General features: G+C 39.5%; 1 protein-coding gene across 2 annotated transcripts in view; it reads left to right on the top strand.

Annotated features, from left to right (window-relative positions):
• The window catches only part of LOC121619467 (H-2 class I histocompatibility antigen, Q9 alpha chain-like), a 32,351-nt gene extending 22,143 nt beyond the window's left edge, over positions 1-10,208 (top strand). The window contains exons 1-8 of one of the 2 annotated variants that reach the window (XM_041955205.1): positions 1,202-1,347; positions 3,402-3,668; positions 6,023-6,301; positions 6,736-7,029; positions 7,944-8,039; positions 8,364-8,381; positions 8,555-8,633; positions 9,106-10,208. In XM_041955205.1, coding sequence (XP_041811139.1) covers positions 1,275-1,347; positions 3,402-3,668; positions 6,023-6,301; positions 6,736-7,029; positions 7,944-8,039; positions 8,364-8,381; positions 8,555-8,601 — 1,074 coding nt within the window. In that variant the 5' untranslated portion in view covers positions 1,202-1,274 and the 3' untranslated portion in view covers positions 8,602-8,633; positions 9,106-10,208. Of the gene's footprint in view, positions 1-1,201; positions 1,348-3,401; positions 3,669-6,022; positions 6,302-6,735; positions 7,030-7,943; positions 8,040-8,363; positions 8,382-8,554; positions 8,634-9,105 lie in introns of those variants that run through there. The other variant, XM_041955206.1, reaches the window with a different exon arrangement.
• The last annotated feature ends 7,798 nt before the right edge of the window (positions 10,209-18,006 follow it).

Genomic DNA, 18,006 nt, shown 5'->3' with positions numbered 1-18,006 from the left:
TCAAGATGCATTGACAAACTGACAGCAACAGAAGGTCAGGTGACATCCTCAAGTGGTTTACCATCAGCAGTTCAAATGCAGGCACATAATTCGTCTGCAGGGGGCGCTGTCACACTGCTGACATCTCATCTGAAAAGTGAGAACAAAAGATATAAGTTTTATTCAATAAACATAAATTTTGGGAGCTTTTATGAAGTGCTTCAAAACCAACAAGTGAGGGTTGACACAGAGTGTAAACGGTGCCAAAGCCAGAGCAAAATTAGAAACAGTATCAGGCGATCAAACATTAACAGCGGTGTTACATTTCTCTAGTTGGAGCAGTTTTCAGCGTCCACAGCTCCACATCAGTTCACAGGCTTTTATCCGAAAGGACAGAGCTGACCTGATCTCATGTTTGTGTTTCAGAAGCTCTCTGACTCACTTTCTGCTTTGGTTTTATTTCTCTGCCTCTTGTTTTCACTTCACAGTCAAACACTGAGGTAAAATGTTGTTTCAGGGAAACTACCTTGTGTTTTACTATATTATCCGTCCTGGTAGTCGGCCGAAATTGTACCAAGCCCAGCCTGTACTGAAATGTATTAACACATAAATAAAATACCTTATTGGATATGGACTTCGGTGTGCTGAAAATAACAGATCTTAACAGTCCACACTGAGAAACTGTCACCTGCAGGTTTGAACCACTGGGGGGCGCTCCTCACCACATTTACTCACTATAACATCAATGAAAACACACTTTAACTCGTTGCTTGTTGTTGATATTTAGATCAGGACTGTTTTCAATCCCAGAGCAGCCATACAGAACAAAAGAACAATAAGACACTGCTGCATCCACACAGACTCCACAGTGTCTGATCTGCAGCTGACAGTAACCTCTGACCTCCCACAGAATTAATACATTTCTGCACATTACATCCCATCAACCTGCAAAACATTGAACAAGATCTGAGCAGCAGCAGCTTTCAGACTCGTTTCATGTGCGAACAGAGCTGAGAAAGCAAAATAAAGACCCGCATGTCATGTCCCCCCATTCTCCTCCACAGGCTGAAACAAGATCATGTGACTTTCGCTTTCGTTCATAACCTCAGTGGCTCAGTTTTACCGAGTTATAAGTGACGTCGATGCTCGGTCTGAATTCTCATTGGCTCAGATGGAGGTTGATGTCAGCGTCTCTCCGCGTTTTCCCTCATTTCACAGTTGATCCTCGAGCTGGAAGGAGTTCATCTGTTTGTCCGAATAAAGAAACATCAGTCGTTATTCTGTCAAAGCTTCAGATGCGACAGTCCACAATGAGGACTTTGTTTTTTCTGGTTCTCCTGGGAGCAGGTCTACATGGGGCGGCGGCAGGTGAGTGAAGACTTTTTGAAGTCAGTTGATTGGAAAAGAAAAAAGGCTTCGTGTCTTTATATTCTGAATATATGAAGTGAAGCTTCGTTTGATAGTCTTTGATGTGGAGCTGCAGGACTTCACTGCAGATGATAGAAATGTTTTAAAAAGTATTTCTCATCAGGTCAAAGGTCACGTTCGTAAATCTTGTCTGTTCACCTCATTGGTTGATCACTCAGTTTTTGTTGAAATCCTGTAGTGTATTTCTGTGAGTGGCAGAAATGTGTTTTTCTTTGCTTGTCCATTTCTGCCATTTTAAGTTGTTCATGAGCGTTTTATATAAGAAGAGTGTCGTCGTTCATTCAGCGTTATTAATCCTGACTTACTTCTATCTGAATTATCTGAATATTTGTGTTAGTTTTTCACTCATTAGGCATAATTAACATATGATCAGTCTGTGTTTCATCTGAATTGTGTAGAATGAACACAATGATGTTGAGACAGAAAAACGCTCATAATCAAAGCTGCCTCACTGAACATCAATAATAAGTTCATATCTTCGTGTTGTTTGACCTCTATATATTTTAATCATATTTCAAACCACATGAAGCCATTCCCCAGAGAGTTCCTCCATTTGACTCCACCAGTGAAATTGCTTCTCTTATTTGTTTCTATTAAAAAAACACACTATCAGCTGATATCTCATATTTTTGAACTCCCAAATATTGATCTCAGTATCAGCACAGAACAGAGAAATATGATCTGCACCCATTCAGAGAGCAGAGAACAGTGAAGGTTTCTGACATGATCAATAGTTTAATGGTCAAAACTCAGACGCCTGCAGAAAGTCAACTGTGTTGAAAGTAGAAAAAAATGTAGAATAAACTTTTAGAATTTGGACTGAAAGTGAAGAAACATGAGTCGATGGTGGAGGGAACGTTGGAGTTTAACAACTGATATTAAAGTGAATAAAAAAGCTGCTTTTAATCCAGTATGTAACTGATCCTGATAGAAAGTGTACAGAACGACTACATGAGAGATAAAGTGACAAATATTACTGAAGAGATCTTTCTGAAATATAGAGCTGAGTCCATTAACATTATGGGATTGTCATGAAATACAGAAGATTTGATTTAAATGTTGATCATCAAAGAAATTGGAGGTAAAACTGATAAATAATTATTCAGTTTATATGAATGAAGATATCTGAAAGTGAGGGACACAAGGGTCAGATATTTATTTTCTTGTTGGTTTATTTTAAAGTAAAACCTTCATGTTCAACATCTGAAATCCACAAACATCTGACAACAACATCATCAATAAAATGAAATGAATTACATGACTTAATGATGAGAAATGACAAGAGCAGGAGAAAAGAGCAAAACAACCCACTTCCAAAGTGTAGAAGAAGAAGAGCTGCAGGATTTATGTTGAAGAAACTCACAGAGTTCAAATCTGTGAATCAAAACCTCATGAAGAAGAAACAGAAGTTGTCATTGGTCACAATTTATAGTCTAAACTAGAGACGTAATATAATCAAACAGAGGAAGTTTGAACGTGTTGAATATAGAAAATAAATTAGAGTCACATGCAGTGAATATATTTAGCTCAGAGGTTTGTGATGTAACATTTCAAACAATAATGAGCCACTAATGAAGCATCCTGAAGAATAAATGACTCCACTAACTGGAGACTAAACTGGAGTTTCACTTCACACTGAGATATCCAGCAGGAGGAAAACAAACAGTGACGCCTGTTTTTACCAGCTGCTGTCTGTCAGTGAGAGTCAGCGACACAACTGCAGGAACTAAACGTGTGACTCCTTTCATGTTTAATTTCAGAATAAAAGCATGTTTTCAAGAGGAAATCATCAGAAATATGAAAGAGTTTCTGCAGCAAAATCTTTGTTTCTAAATGTGTTTTTGTGTTTGTTGACTACACAACAGAGATGATGAGGCCGTCTTGAATGTGCTGTAGTTCTTTTTGAATCTGTGTGCAGGAAAATAACATTTTTCAGTGATTAATAAAACTGTGATTCTGAAAAGTGAAATCATGACATTACGTTTTTCTTACAGTGGCTCACTCTCTGAAGTATTTCTACACTGGTTCTTCTGGAGTCCCAAACTTCCCAGAGTTTGTGTCAGTTGGGATGGTTGATGACGTTCAGATAGATCGATATGACAGCAACACCAGGAGAAACGTACCCAAACAGGACTGGATGAGCAGAGTCTTGGTAGAATATCCGGAGTACTTGGAGAGGGAGACTCAGAAGCGAATGGGTCACCAGCAGTGGTTCAAAGCCAACATTGAAATTGCAAAGCAGCGCTTCAACCAAACTGGAGGTTTGTTTAAGTTTCACTTTCTGCTGATTAAATGTTGTTTATATTTTAATCCTGTATTTTAGCAAACAGATGTTACCACACACACACACACACACACACACAGACTGTGTGTGAGGCTTTTCTTGGCTGAAACACACAGTCAGACTCAACAGAAACATCCCTGAGACTGAGAGTCCTGGATGCTGCCGTCCTACACTGATCCAGTGTTTCTGTCCATCCCATAATAACCAGCAGAGATGATTAACACTTTATCTCCACTAGATTAGATCACAGCACGTCTACTGGACCGCCCACAGTGAGCTGCTCCATAATAACTCCACTGTAGGAACCTGTTTATCACAACAGTTTTCCAACACACAGCTGATGGAGGAGCATTAGCGCCTGGTTTCTTAACGTGCGGCGCAGGACTGTAAATGGGACGCAGGCTGCTTCTGCTGGGTCCTCATATGAGAGGAGCAGCAGTATGTTTTAATAAACCTGTGAGACAGGACGACATGTAAATGTCTCATTCACATCAAAGGTTTAACAAGTTCAACAGCACGACTCTCCTGTCCTGACCACAGTGTGTCCATCCCATAATATACATCATATATAGTCAAGGTACAGATTAGATGACAGTAACTCGACCACAGTGTGTCTGTTCCATAATAAATATGTATAGTGCTGAAGCGATTAGTCAGTCGATTAATTGATCAACAGAAATTAATTGACAAAAATCTTGATAATCAAATAATCTTTAAAGTCTTTTTATGAAACATTTTCTAGTTGAAGCTTCTCAAATATGAGACTTTGCTGCTTTTCTCTGTTTTGTGTCGTTATGAATGAAACACTGTTCAGCTTTGGTCGGACAAAAGAAGCAACTAGAAGATTTCAGCTTCTCCTCTGGAAACTTGTGACGGACGTTTTCTCTATTTCTTCACATTTTACAGCATCAACGATTTATTGTTTGCTGAAAAAATAGTCATTACATAAACAATAATGCCTAGAAAACTTAGTTTGAGGCCAAAATATGTCGATGAATACAGATGAGATGAGATTAACTCGACTCTGCTGATCAGTCTGTCCATCCCATAATATAGAAGAAGACATTTGAAGACTTCACCTTTGGCTCTGGGACCTTGTGATGGACATTTTTCACAATTTTCTGACTTTTTAAAAAAAGTAAATGTTTAATGGAATCATGAAAAATAATTGATCATGAAAAGAATCAATAATATGGAAACTGAATATGAAGTAGATCTCCAGATTAGATTAGATTAACTGTGCTGGACTGACCACAGTGTGTCCATCCCATAATATACAGTATATATAGTAGAACCACAGATTAGATTAGATGAACTCTGCTGGACTGACCACAGTGTGTCCATCCCATAATATACAGTATATATAGTAGAACCACAGATTAGATTAGATGAACTCTGCTGGACTGACCACAGTGTGTCCATCCCATAATATACAGTATATATAGTAGAACCACAGATTAGATTAGATGAACTCTGCTGGACTGACCACAGTGTGTCCATCCCATAATATACAGTATATATAGTAGAACCACAGATTAGATTAGATGAACTCTGGTGGACTGACCACAGTGTGTTGGTTCATCCCATCAGCAGCATCAAGACAACATCTGCAGGTGGAAACAGCTGTTGGTTGTATTGAATGATTGACTGATGGATGGACCAATCAGGACACACAGACTGCCTCCCAGTCTCCATAATGGTCTTGATGGTCTCTGTTTTATTGTGACCAGTTGTAGTAACACTGTTGAACAGGACACACTGTCCTGGCTGAGCAGGTGGAGTCTGGAGACTGATCCTGGACTGAAACTCTCCTTCAGCGGAAGCTTCCAGAGCCGCTTCAGGACAGTCTCGTCTGTAGTTTCTGACAGGAAGAGGATTTTGTCGGACCGATCCGCCGGCTGCGGGGTCTCAGTTGGTGTAACGTTCAGTCCGGGATCAGGTTTAATCTGTGCCTGCTCGTCAGGACTCCGCCTCAGTGTGTGTGTCCCTGCAGCTCACATGAAGCCACACCACCTTCAACAGTGGAGATCAGCTGTTGGTGTCAGTGGAGTCAGTGTGGTCAAAACACAAAGAGGATATGAACTGTGTTAGGATCTCACTCTGTTTCCCAGCAGCCTCTCTGTCTCTCTCTGAGACGTCCACACCGTCCACATGGCGATTGGCTGTGAGCGTCTTCCATCGAGCCAATGACAGCGGGAGGTGTAGATCCTGTGTTTTGGTGTCTGTGGATCAGTGTGTGTCTGTGGTGAAGATGTGATCTCAACTGATGATGGATGACTGGACTGTGATCTCAGTCTGGTTTACTGTAGTCTCTGTCTGTCTCTCTCTCAGGTGTCCACATTGTCCAGAGGATGTACGGCTGTGAGTGGGACAATGAGACTGGAGTGGTTAATGGTTACACTCAGTGGGGTTATGATGGAGAAGACTTCATCTCATTTGACCTGAAGACAGAGACATTCATCGCTGCAAAACCACAAGCTGTCATCACCAAACAGAAGTGGGATAATGACAAAGTTCAGATAACAAATAACAAAGACTACCTGACCCAGATTTGTCCTGAGTGGCTGAAGAAGTATTTGAACTATGGGAGCAGCTCTCTGCTGAGAACAGGTAGAATCACATGACCTGATGTCATTTAATGGACACAACAACCTTCATATGTCTCTTGTGTTTCTAACCAACAGTCACGTTACAGTAAATATGAAGCAACATACAGAGACTCACTTTGTCTCAGTTCATTTCTCCCTCCCTCCATTTTCTGTCTTTTTCTCTGTGTCTTCCTCTGTCTGTCTCACACTCGCTGTCCTCCTCCTCCCTTTCTAATCTGTCTCACCCTCCTCACCTGTCTTCATCTGTCTTCTTTCTCCTCTGTCCCTCCTTCTTTTCTCAGTTCCACTTCAGTCATGTTTACTTTCATTGCATACATATATATAGTGAATGCTGCTAAAGCATGTAAAATAGATGGCATCAGACAGAATGATGATATTAATATGGAGTAAATCATAATGAAGAAGCTGGAAAGTGTCTTTCTCTTTACTCTGCAGAGCTCCCCTCAGTGTCTCTCCTCCAGAAGACTCCCTCCTCTCCAGTCAGCTGCCACGCTTCAGGTTTCTACCCTAACAGAGCCTCACTCGTCTGGAGGAAAGATGGAGAGGAGCTTCACGAGGGCGTGGACCTCGGAGAGATCCTCCCCAACCACGATGGAACCTTCCAGATGAGCGCTGACCTGAAACCTTCAGCGTCTGAAGACTGGGGGAAGTACGAATGTGTGTTTCAGCTCTCTGGTGTGAAGGACGTCGTCACCAGACTGGACAAAGCAGCGATCAGGACCAACTGGGGTAAGACTGAGATCAGAAGTGATGAACGTGGGAAACACACGTTTATTTTACTGTCACCGTCCTGCACTTTGTGTATTTTTATGTTTGTTGGATGAGAAGTTTTGTTCCTTTATAATGTTTTCATCTAGTTTTTATATATAATTTTGAAGCTTTGATTAATTTTAAATCACTGCACGCTGACAACAGTGTCAACAAATCCCTGAAAGAATGAAAAGTTACTTTTCTTAATTTAAAGTCAAAGTTTTAAAAAGCTTTAAAGGAATCATCAACGTCCACCATCATTTTTTATTTTTACTTGGCTTTAATTAATGCAAAATTTCCAATAGTGAAACATACAAACATACATTTAATTATGTATTTTGAAATAAGGTGAGTTTTTTATCACTTTCATCATTTATTTAATTTTTTAAATCACTGTTAAAATTAGTTTCTTACAGTTTTTTACTGATTTTTCAGACCATGTTTAACCATTTTAATGTTCAGAGATTTGAGACACTGTATTGACTTTACTGCTGGTCAGTTTTAGAAGATAAGCAGATTATTTAATGACTGGATGAATGTGTGTATCATCAGTAAATCAGGCAGAATGAAGTTTATTGTCCACGTCTGCTGACGGTGAAAAAGGACTTTGAATAAGACTGTCAGAAGCTCTCATTGTGACAATAAACGACATATAAGACAGAAAGCAACACAGACACACAGCTGAAACAGGCAGACGAGGATAAACAGGCATAGACACAGTAATTATGTGCAGACGAGTCGAGATAAAAGCTGACATGAACAACAGCAGCAGCACAAACAAACATATAGTGTGTGTCTACAGGATTGTGGTCCTTTTGGTAAATGGATGTTCTTGTCTTCTAACCTGCTTCATGTGTTCAGGTTGTGACGGTTTGTTGTTTTCTGCTCTACAGAGAGTCCTGTTTACATTTACATCATTGTTGCAGTGGTTGTTCTCGCTCTCGCCCTCATCGCTGCCGTTGGATTCATGATTTACAAAAAGAAGAATGGTGAGAGACTCACACAGAGACAAGCTGTTTGTCAGTATTTTGATTTTCGACTTTGATGCTTTTATCCAGATTGCAAAAGTGAGACAAATTTAAATTGTCCGAGCATGAAAATGAGCTTCAAACAGCAGGAAGAGCTGCGAGGCTCAGAGCCACAGTGTGGTGATAATATGACGACAGCATGATGATGGAAGGAGAGGTGACGGGGACAGAAATAACACAAGATCTGAACAGAAGCTGGACGGGATTTATTGATCAGTTGGAAAGAAGCTGACAAAGTTTTCAGCTGTAAGAAGATGAATAATTTGTCATTTCTTTTTATTTCAGCCAAACGCCCTCCATCTCGTAAGTGAAACCTCTTTTTATTCCGTTTCCTCTGACCTGACTCACTCTCTGTAGATGAAATGGGCTTTCTGGATTCTGTGCTGAGGAACTTTTGTGGCAGTGTTGGCTGTTTGTTAAACACAGTGTGAGTTCACAGCAGGATGTGGGCTAAAGACGTCTCTCTGACCTTACAGCTATAAACAACCCTGAGGTCATGGAGGAACTGAATCCACAAGCCTGAAAGACAAACACAGCAGCAGCACCCTGAACACAGTGAGTCGCTTCATGTGGGAGATGAATTTCACAGCTGTTGTTAAACAAGCTGCCTTAAAGTTTGTGTTAAAGAACTTTCTGTGATTGTTTCTTTATTCGCTGTGAGACTTCTGTGACTCTTTATAAAGGAAATATTTGACTTTCAGCTGTTTTATATGAAGTTCAATGAGATTATTAAGAGAAAGGTGCTTTCAGAAACCTTCACATCAGCAGGTCAGATAAAGTGTAACATTAAAAAGTCAAATATGAACCTTTAGACAAACAGGGACGCCAATTTCTTCAACTGGTGTTGAACATAGTGGTGTAGCAGGTAAATACTTGGCTTCCACAATGTCAACACTTCAATCAATCATTGATATTTTAAGTCTCAATGATTGAACAAAAATGTGTCTTTGTGGAATTGAACAACATTTGTGGTGAATGATGTTGTTTGTATTTGATGTATTTGATGTTTTTCTTTTTGTCTCTTCAGGTTTCTGGATAAATTTTGCAACAAGGAGCGCTGCCGCCACGTTCTCCTCCATAAACTGGGATTTCATTGGTTATTCATCCTCATGTCATACAGTGATAGAATCAGGGTTGGGAATCTCGTCGTTGATGCTTATTGATCAGAATACAAAGCAAACAAAAAAAGTAGCTGACAGATATTTTACACATATGATCAAACGTAAATGGTGACATGAAATGATTTTGATGGTTTTGTTTCAAATGACAAAGTGGAATTTTCTTCTGATAAAATGTTTGATTCAATGTTAGTGAATCAAACCAGGATCAGCCTCATTTTTCTTACCTGGAGAGAAGTAAAACACAATATTCAAGAAAATGAAAGCATCACAGCACTCTTCATACATCCATCATCAAGATTTATTCATCTAAAACAAATCAGAGTTAGTGTTTCATACTCAAGGTGTTGGTGGTTTGTGTTTATGTAAATCTCTCTCTCTCAGACACACACACATTCATGCATTCCCATTTTCATTTTCATACAATCTGGTGATTTGATGACATTTACCTTAAGATAGCACATATTTGACAGTAGAGAGTTTTCTGCTCTGTTTATAGCGAGAAAGCCATTCTTTAGCTCTTTGGTTGTTTTACACATACATCATCAAAAAAAATCATAATGTGATTTCCAGTTGTGTAAATAGTTTGTATATTTATTTGAAACTGAAAACTTTTAAAGATTTTGTTGTTTTTCCAAGCTGGTTGAAGCTAAAAAAAATGTATATTTTTGAGGCTTTTCTTAGCAAACCAGGAGTATCTTGTTGTTTTTTGTTTCATAATATCCATCTTTTGATCTGTTGTGGAACATTGTTATATTTTTGGTTTTTTAAATTCTTGTGAAAGTTTTAAGCTTCTCTGCACGCTGATAGAAATCTTCCTCTAAATATTTCCTGCTAGTTTTTAGGGAGGCGGAACATTTTTGTTTTAAAGATGAAAATAAATTGAAGAACGATGCTGAGACTCACTTCTTGTGTTGAGTTCAGCAGCTGAATGTCAAATAAAGTTGCCCTGATGTTTCTTTCCTTTTGTACTGTTACTCATGAATAAAGTTCGCAATGCTTCAAATTTCTAGATATTTGCTTCCACATATGTGACTGTAGCTACAATCATATGAACATATACATTTTTTCTGTCTTTTTGTTGGAAACTTTGTGATCTTGATTGAAATTAAGGACACGTGAGTTGCTGGATACGGACGACTCTCATCGAAATGGAAAGTTGTAACGTTTTCATCACAATTATATAAAAATACAAAAAAATGACACTGACAAAGACATTTTTACCCTGTTTGAATCAACTGATGTTAACTTAAAAAAATAGTTTTTGTGCTCCATTTTCTGATTATCGGCATCTTCCTGTTGGTCTGTAGAAATGCAGAGAAAGCAGAAAATGCTGACAGATTAGAATTTTGTTAGTTTTAAATACTTAATAATCAGACGACAGGATCTTATTTGCATGACAAATTAATGTTTGATTTCCAGGATGAGATGACATTTCTTAATTTGTCAGGTATTTAATTCTTTAGATTAAAAAAAACATTCTAGCCTGATTATTTTATCTAGAAATGCAGTTTTTCATTTGAGCATCAGGAAATTTTACCCTGTGACCACATGCATTGAAATCATGATATAAAATGACAAACTGTGGTAAGATTTTCTCCATATCACCCACAACTATTGGTGCCATATTTGTTCAGTTGATAGTTGCACACAGGGAACAGATGCTGAAAAGCTTCTTCTGGCTTTCATGGTTTAAAAAAAGAAGAAGAGCACTGGGAGCACAGTGAGGGTCATGTTTTTTGACTTCTCCAGTGCTTTCAACACTACCCAACCATCGCTGCTGAGGGGGAAGCTAGAGGGAGCTGGAGTAGACTGTCAGTGACAAACTGGACTGGACCACTAATGCAGGAAGGTCAGTACAGAAAGGGCCGTCTCCATCTGCTGAGAAGACTTGAGCTTTCCATTGGCATTGTAATTTCTATAGTTTTTGTATAAAATGTTCATATACTGTGTATAGTCACTTTCTTATTTCGTATTTTGTAATCTGTATTTTTCAATGCCTTTGCTGTTGCTTTTTTTTATTGATGCTGCCTGTAACGCCAATTTCACCCAGCTGGGGATTAATAAAGTTGATCTTATCTTGTCTTATAAGAGTAAGAGACCAACACAGCAGGACTTCCTCCTGACTTTCGAAGTCCTTTGATTCCAGTCTTTGAATTGAGACTCTTCTTGTTCCAGTTTGCAGCATTTAAACAAGTGTTGGTTCACAGCTCACCACAGTCTAAAGCAGCCAGCGGTGAGCAGTGTAAGACTGTGTCATGATGATATGAGCCGAGCTTCATGTAATGTAATGTAATCCAAAACAACAAAAGGGTCACCGCACCATCATAATAGACTGAATATCATTTACATCTATGTAGTCAAACAGGTACAGTGCAACGAGGCTTTAAAGCTGCACTAATCGATGCTTTTATTTGTCAAAACTTCACAACAATCCAAGTTGTAACAGCAGATAAGTATACTTAGAGTCAGAGTCGACTGCTAAATGCTGCTTCTCTGCAGACACAGGCTGGAAATTAGCAGACGAGTGATGATTGGACACATGCAGCTCAAAGATGGCTCACACAGAGCCTCCGCACCATGAACTGTATTCAAATCTCTATTGAACCCCAAATGACAGTGTTTCAATCCACAGTGGATCTTTGCCTCATTAAAACTACACACCATGCTCACATAATGAACACAGTCTTCTTCATAACGACTCTGTTAATGATGATCAGTTCATCCAAATACAAGGAGGGACGATCCTGATGTTGACAGAAATCATGACTTTAAGTATGTGAACAGAAATATGTCCTTCTGTTACATGACAGTTCAACACATTCAAGGCGACTTTCTCTTTTTCTTTTGTGAGAGTCGAAGCAACAAGTGTAAGAACACAAAGTCACCATTGTGTTTGCCATCACATGATCAATGCTGTGGTTTGGCTGTAATACTGATCCACTGTAGCTACGCTTCACTGTTGGAATAATTTTGAGTTGGTGGTTGGATGATTTTAACCTGCTAAAGTTCATAATACAAATGCAGGTTTACATCCAGATTCTCACACATGCATCCAGATTCACGTTTTTACAGAAACAGATTCACACGTCCAAACATACATGAGTTTAAGATTTATTTTCCACTTTTGCAAATCAGTTTAAATATGCCTAGAATCTGTTGAAACCAAATCTTTAGTGTTTTCCTGAAGTCAAACAAAGTAGATTCATGATTTCTGTCTTTTGCAGTGTTTAATGTGAAAGATTCTTACTTGTATATACAGTCGGCAGGTAAATGTGGGTTCAGGTTTTATCAATTAATGATAACATCATTTTGAATAAATACATGAAGGAACGTGACACCTTTTCCTTCAGTTTTTTTTGTATGACTGAATGTTACATGATATTGTACCTGGTTTACAGGTCAGGAACATCCAATATAACATACAGTTTGTAAATGCTGCTCTGACATATGTTAGCAGGTGTGTTATGTATACCTCCTCCTCTGTGACTGCACAGTAATATGAATAAACCTGATTCTGAGCTATCCACAGAGACTAAACGAAGTGGCTCCAGGTGTTCAGATGTAAAGATGTCAAATTAAAAAGAACAGGAAGGACAAGATCAGAAGAGCAACCTTGTGGCACGACTAAAGTAGAAATGCATCGGTAAAATGATAATCAAAGGACATAAATATAAAAAAGATAAATTCATCTGCACGAATCATTTTTAGAAGCAAGTTGTTTAACTTTTACATCTGGTGACATATTTTTATTCTAATTGAAAAAGAAATTTGGCAGAAATACTCTGTGCTGTATTCACATATATAATCAGTGCATATGATGCATCAACCATTATTTCTTCAGTTCAGTTCAGTTAGTTCAACTTTGCCAGCTGCAACATTAAAGTGATGCTTACACATGAATTTATGAATATTAATACAGTTATATCATATATATGATAAAGGGTCATTCTGCATATCTTCTGGTCCTTGAAGTATATTTAGCTGTTAGCATTAGTTAGCCAGTACTTCTACTCATGTACAATTTGGAATGCAGGACTTTAACTTTGTACTTTCCTACACTGTTGTATTGGTACTGTTGGAGCCAAAATATGATTTCTTTGTTTTGATTATTGTGAGAATCAGTATGACTGTGTGGGTTTTCCTCCATAGGGAGTGGACAGCATATATACCTGTTAATTAATGAATGAAGTCAGGTGTGTAGTTTGGAGAGGGAAGCAGAACAGTTTTTGACCGTGCTAAAACGCCGTGTCAAGCAGGTGAATGGGTTTTCCGGTCGTATTGGTTATATCAAAGTATGTATGAACGGAACGATATCTTACCGGCAACTGATGACAATAAATGGATCATCATAAAAACGAGCAGAGACACTGTGTTTAATTTAAAGCCGCACGCGTCAGACTCAAGCCACCTAACTGCCACCTCAGTGACTACAGGTAAAGTCACTACAGGTACTTTTACATAAGTAGAAGATCTGAGTGCTTCTTCCACCGCTGTAGAGTTTATAGAACAGATACAGGTTGTTTTCCCAGATCATGTCCACAAACCAGAGTTTAACAGCAACATCCAGCTGAACATCTTCCTGACGTAGGTAACTCATATAGGCCTATATGACGTTTTACTGTAATATGAACAAAACTGTCCTTTAATAGTACTGTATTTAGGAAGTAGTTCTAAAAGCCAAGTGCAAGAAATGTGGTTATTTGATCTGATTCTGGCCGATGTTTTAATGATCAAGTTAAGAAAGTTGTTCAGTCATGTTTCTTTTAACTTCATTTCGTAAATGAGATCCTTGTTATGCTTTGAGGAGTTGCACAGGGTTTTCCATGCCTTCATTCTTCCCTGTCTGGATGTTTGTGATGCCCTCTGCACAGGTATTCCTCAAGCTTCCCTCTGTGGCCTTCAAATGGTACAAAATGCTGCTGCTTGGATTGTGACCGGTTCAAGAAAACAGGATCACATAATCCAGTTGTGGCCTCCCTGCAGTGGCTTCCTCTTTAATTTCCACATTGATTTTAAAATGTTTATTGTTCACCTTAAAGGCTTTACATGACCAGGCCCCTAACGATACCAAAGATCTGCTCACCCCTTATGAGCCTGGGTGCCGTATTTGATCAGCTGATGGGGGCTTCCTGGTGGATCTCAGAGCTCGTCTGGTGACTGAGGGCGATCGGGCTTTTGCAGTCCGGGTCCCCAAACTCTGAAGTGACTCACCTGCTGAGATCAGGCTGGTTAAATCTATCAGTGCTTTTAAATCTCCTCTGAAAACATTCTTTTTAAAAAGGCTTTTATCTCTGTGTGAATTTTTAATGAATTGATATTGTTGTTTTTATCTTTTCATGAAGCACATTGTAACATTGTTAAGGAAAGTGCAACATCAAGAAAGTTTATTGATATTATTAATATTATTAATCCTTTCCAAACCTGCCTCTGCTCATTTTTAGTTACGTGGTTTTAATGTGTAGCTGATGTCTGAATATTGTGTAAATTTATTGCTGAATTTGCGAGTCATCAATCTGACAAATCGTGACGTGAGACCTAGTTGAGGTCCAGAGACGTTCAGTTCATGATAAAATATCCCAAATATGAAAAAAGAATAGAGGCCTGCAGCAATATGACTGATGAAACTGATATTTCACTTAGTTGTGATGATAAAAACATGTGAAGTACAGATGCATTCACATCTGTCTTTGAACATTTTAACTCTCGATGAAGCGTGAGGATTTGATCTGACTAAATTTACTCTGTGTTGAAACGTTTGATGTAAACAAAAGTTTGAACAGCGTCACAAAACGTAACTTTTTAATAATTGCTTTGCTGTTTTGTGCTGCTTGATGTAAACTTCCGGCTGTCGCACAAATAAATAATACTATAATTATAATAACAGCTACTTGTTGAAGTTGGTTACTCAGACTGTCAACACATATTGCTGAGCACTGACACAGTGCTGACAATGTGTCTCCACCACAATAGATTAAACTGAGTGTTTTTCCCCTTTATATTTCCAGGAACTCCTCAGGAGGGCGCTGTTCACACTCAAACTGTTGCAGTTCACCACATTCACACCTGGAACTTGCCCAGTACAATCACAGTGTGAACTGTCGGCCAGTGAGCAGAACCTGAGTGGGAGTAATTGTCATGTTCTCCACCTGGATTCATCCTGCTTCTCCAGCCTTTAGAGCTCCACGACCACAAGTTTTGTTTTCTTCCATCCCAGATGATGATTGGCTGTGAGGGACTTCCATTAAGCCAAAAGCAGCAGCAGGTACAGATCCTCTGTTCTGGAGTCTGTGGATCAGCGTGTCTCTGTAGTAAAGACCTGATCTGAACTGATAATAACTGACTGTCTCAGGTGTCCACATTGTCCAGAGGATGGACGGCTGTGAATGGGACGATGAGGCTGGAGAGGTTAAAGGTCATGATCAGTGTGGTTAGAACGGAGAGGACTTCACATGCAGGCGCTGACATGAATCAATTCAAAACGACAAGCTTTCAACAGCACAGTGAAGGGAGACAGTAACAAAGCTTTATTAGATTTGCTTTGAGTGGGTGAAGAAGGATTTGAATGATAGGAAGAGCTCTCTGCAGAGAACAGGTAGAGGCAGATGCTGATGTGGTTTCATGTCACATTACACACCTGTCACCGTCTTTCATTCTCTCTCCTTCCTCTCTTCCCTACCAGAAGCCCATTGTACCAAAAACTAGATATCGCTGCATCTTGTCTGTCTCTGCCTTTAACTTCTGGTGTTCACTTGATTTTTTCTGTATCTCTTTGTTCACTCTTTCTGATGTTGAGTGCTGTCACCACTATAACTGACAAGCAGCTATAATATGTTTGCCCATTATCTGTTTAGTTCACAAACCTTTCGCAGGTGTTGTCCTGTATTTATTTTAATTTCTGTGTGATTGCTATTTTGCTTCCTCTCACTCTGAAGCCTCTTTGATAGAATATCACTGCTTGTTCTTTGGCTTAAACACAACACAAACAGACTTATTCAGTAAATGGTCTCATTCACATTTGTTAAAGCAGATATCTGTCTCTATATTCGTCTCTGTTCTTTCTGTCAATTGTCTTTTGTCTTCCTCCAAAAACGGTGCTGCAACCACAACTGAGTTTGCAACATGTCTGAATCTGCGCCAAAGGACCGAGGGCTGAGCCACATGTCACAATACATTTATGGGTTCACTGTGCATCTGAGTGTGTGAGCAAATAGGTTACACCCGGAGCATTTTGTACCACAAACACCAAAGAAAACTTGACAATAACATCTGGCTGCTTGTACCTGTGATCACACTTAGTGTCACTGTTAGCTGTGGTCTGTCCATACAGCATGTAGCTGCTATTAGATGGCAGCGCTAACAAGACGATTAGCGCAAGTCCATTTGACTCTGTAACCAGGAGCTACAGCAGGACCTGAGTGGGTTGATGAGGTGTGAAGGCTGCTGAGGATTCTGTGCACATCAGAAGGGGGGTCTTGAGCATGTCTACATGATGCATTATTACATACAGTATGATTACAGCAGCCAGGAGAGTGACGGTATGGACCACAGGTGACTGATTACATCAACATTCAGTGGGTTAAAAAAAAACCTTTCAAATAATGAGAACAAACATGAGATTTAGTCCAAGTTTTAACATCTGTGTTACTTTCAGTTTCATGAACCATTTGAGAGTATCTTTGTGGCACCACTGTGATCAGTCATTAGAGACACATCCTCAGGATAACAGTCATCTGTTGTATTGTATCAGCAGTCAACAGAGCAAAACGACATCAGACTGAAACAGCTCATAACCAGATGATTAAGTGTCTGGATCAATAAATTGATGGATACACTTCTGTTGTACTGTGCTGTAGTCGCAGGTCATGACATGAAAATCTTCTGCTCTAATCGCTGTCATGGTAACAAAAAGAAGAAAGGTGAGAAAGCCAAAAGAAAGATTTCCTCATTTGACAAATCCCCATCCCCCCATGATGTGGCAGGCGCTTGGTAGAGTCCAGTCGATCACTTCCTGTATTGAACAGCTCTGCTTCAGTGGGTGCATCTTTTGCTCAGGCCGGACGAGGGCTGCATCTCTATTCTCTTAAATTGCATCCACGTTTCCCTTCACTTGCATCTTTTCCTTGCGTCTTAGTCATTCACTTAGATTTACATTATTAGAAAAAAGTCTCCAGCACTGGTAAATAAGTATGTAACACTTTTATTAATGCACATGAGGATTAATAAGTTCATTCTTGGCTGGATGTCTCTTCCCGGTGAACGGTTAGACATTTTCTGACCTGACCTTTATCAACCTCGCTGTGTCTTCTTTCCCTCTTCAGTGAGACAGACTTCAGAGCTGTCAGTGAAGGGAAACCTACAAGCCACGAAACACATTATTTCACTCAGATAACACGCAGAACAAGTGACGAGAGGCAGATGTGTTTGGTGACAGCTCTGTAAGCATAACGTGATATTTAATAAGTAAGCGCTGTCGTCTATATGATCAAATATGTTCCACACATGCTCTGAGGCTGCTGTTAGTGAGATTTATAACATAACTAAACAGGCTGTGGATGAAAGATTTCCGGGAAGGATGCACCCATGTGTCCACACTCATGGCTCCTCCGAGATTCCTCCTCGCTCCTTGATCCTCGGAGCAGAAATAAGAGCTTCGGGACGACCGGGAAGATGGCGGACCACAAGTACTTCCGGATTGATCCAGGAGCGAGAAAACAACAATTAAGAGAACTGAGATGCACCCAAGATGTCCCTCCAGCAGCAGCCAACAGCAGCATAACTGAAGAATCAGAAATTACTTAACTTACTTA

The sequence above is a fragment of the Chelmon rostratus genome, chromosome 16, assembly GCF_017976325.1.
Source record: "Chelmon rostratus isolate fCheRos1 chromosome 16, fCheRos1.pri, whole genome shotgun sequence".
In the NCBI taxonomy this organism is placed as follows: domain Eukaryota; kingdom Metazoa; phylum Chordata; class Actinopteri; order Chaetodontiformes; family Chaetodontidae; genus Chelmon; species Chelmon rostratus.
Note: the sequence above shows the minus strand (reverse complement) of the source record. Positions and strands in the feature narration are given on the sequence as shown.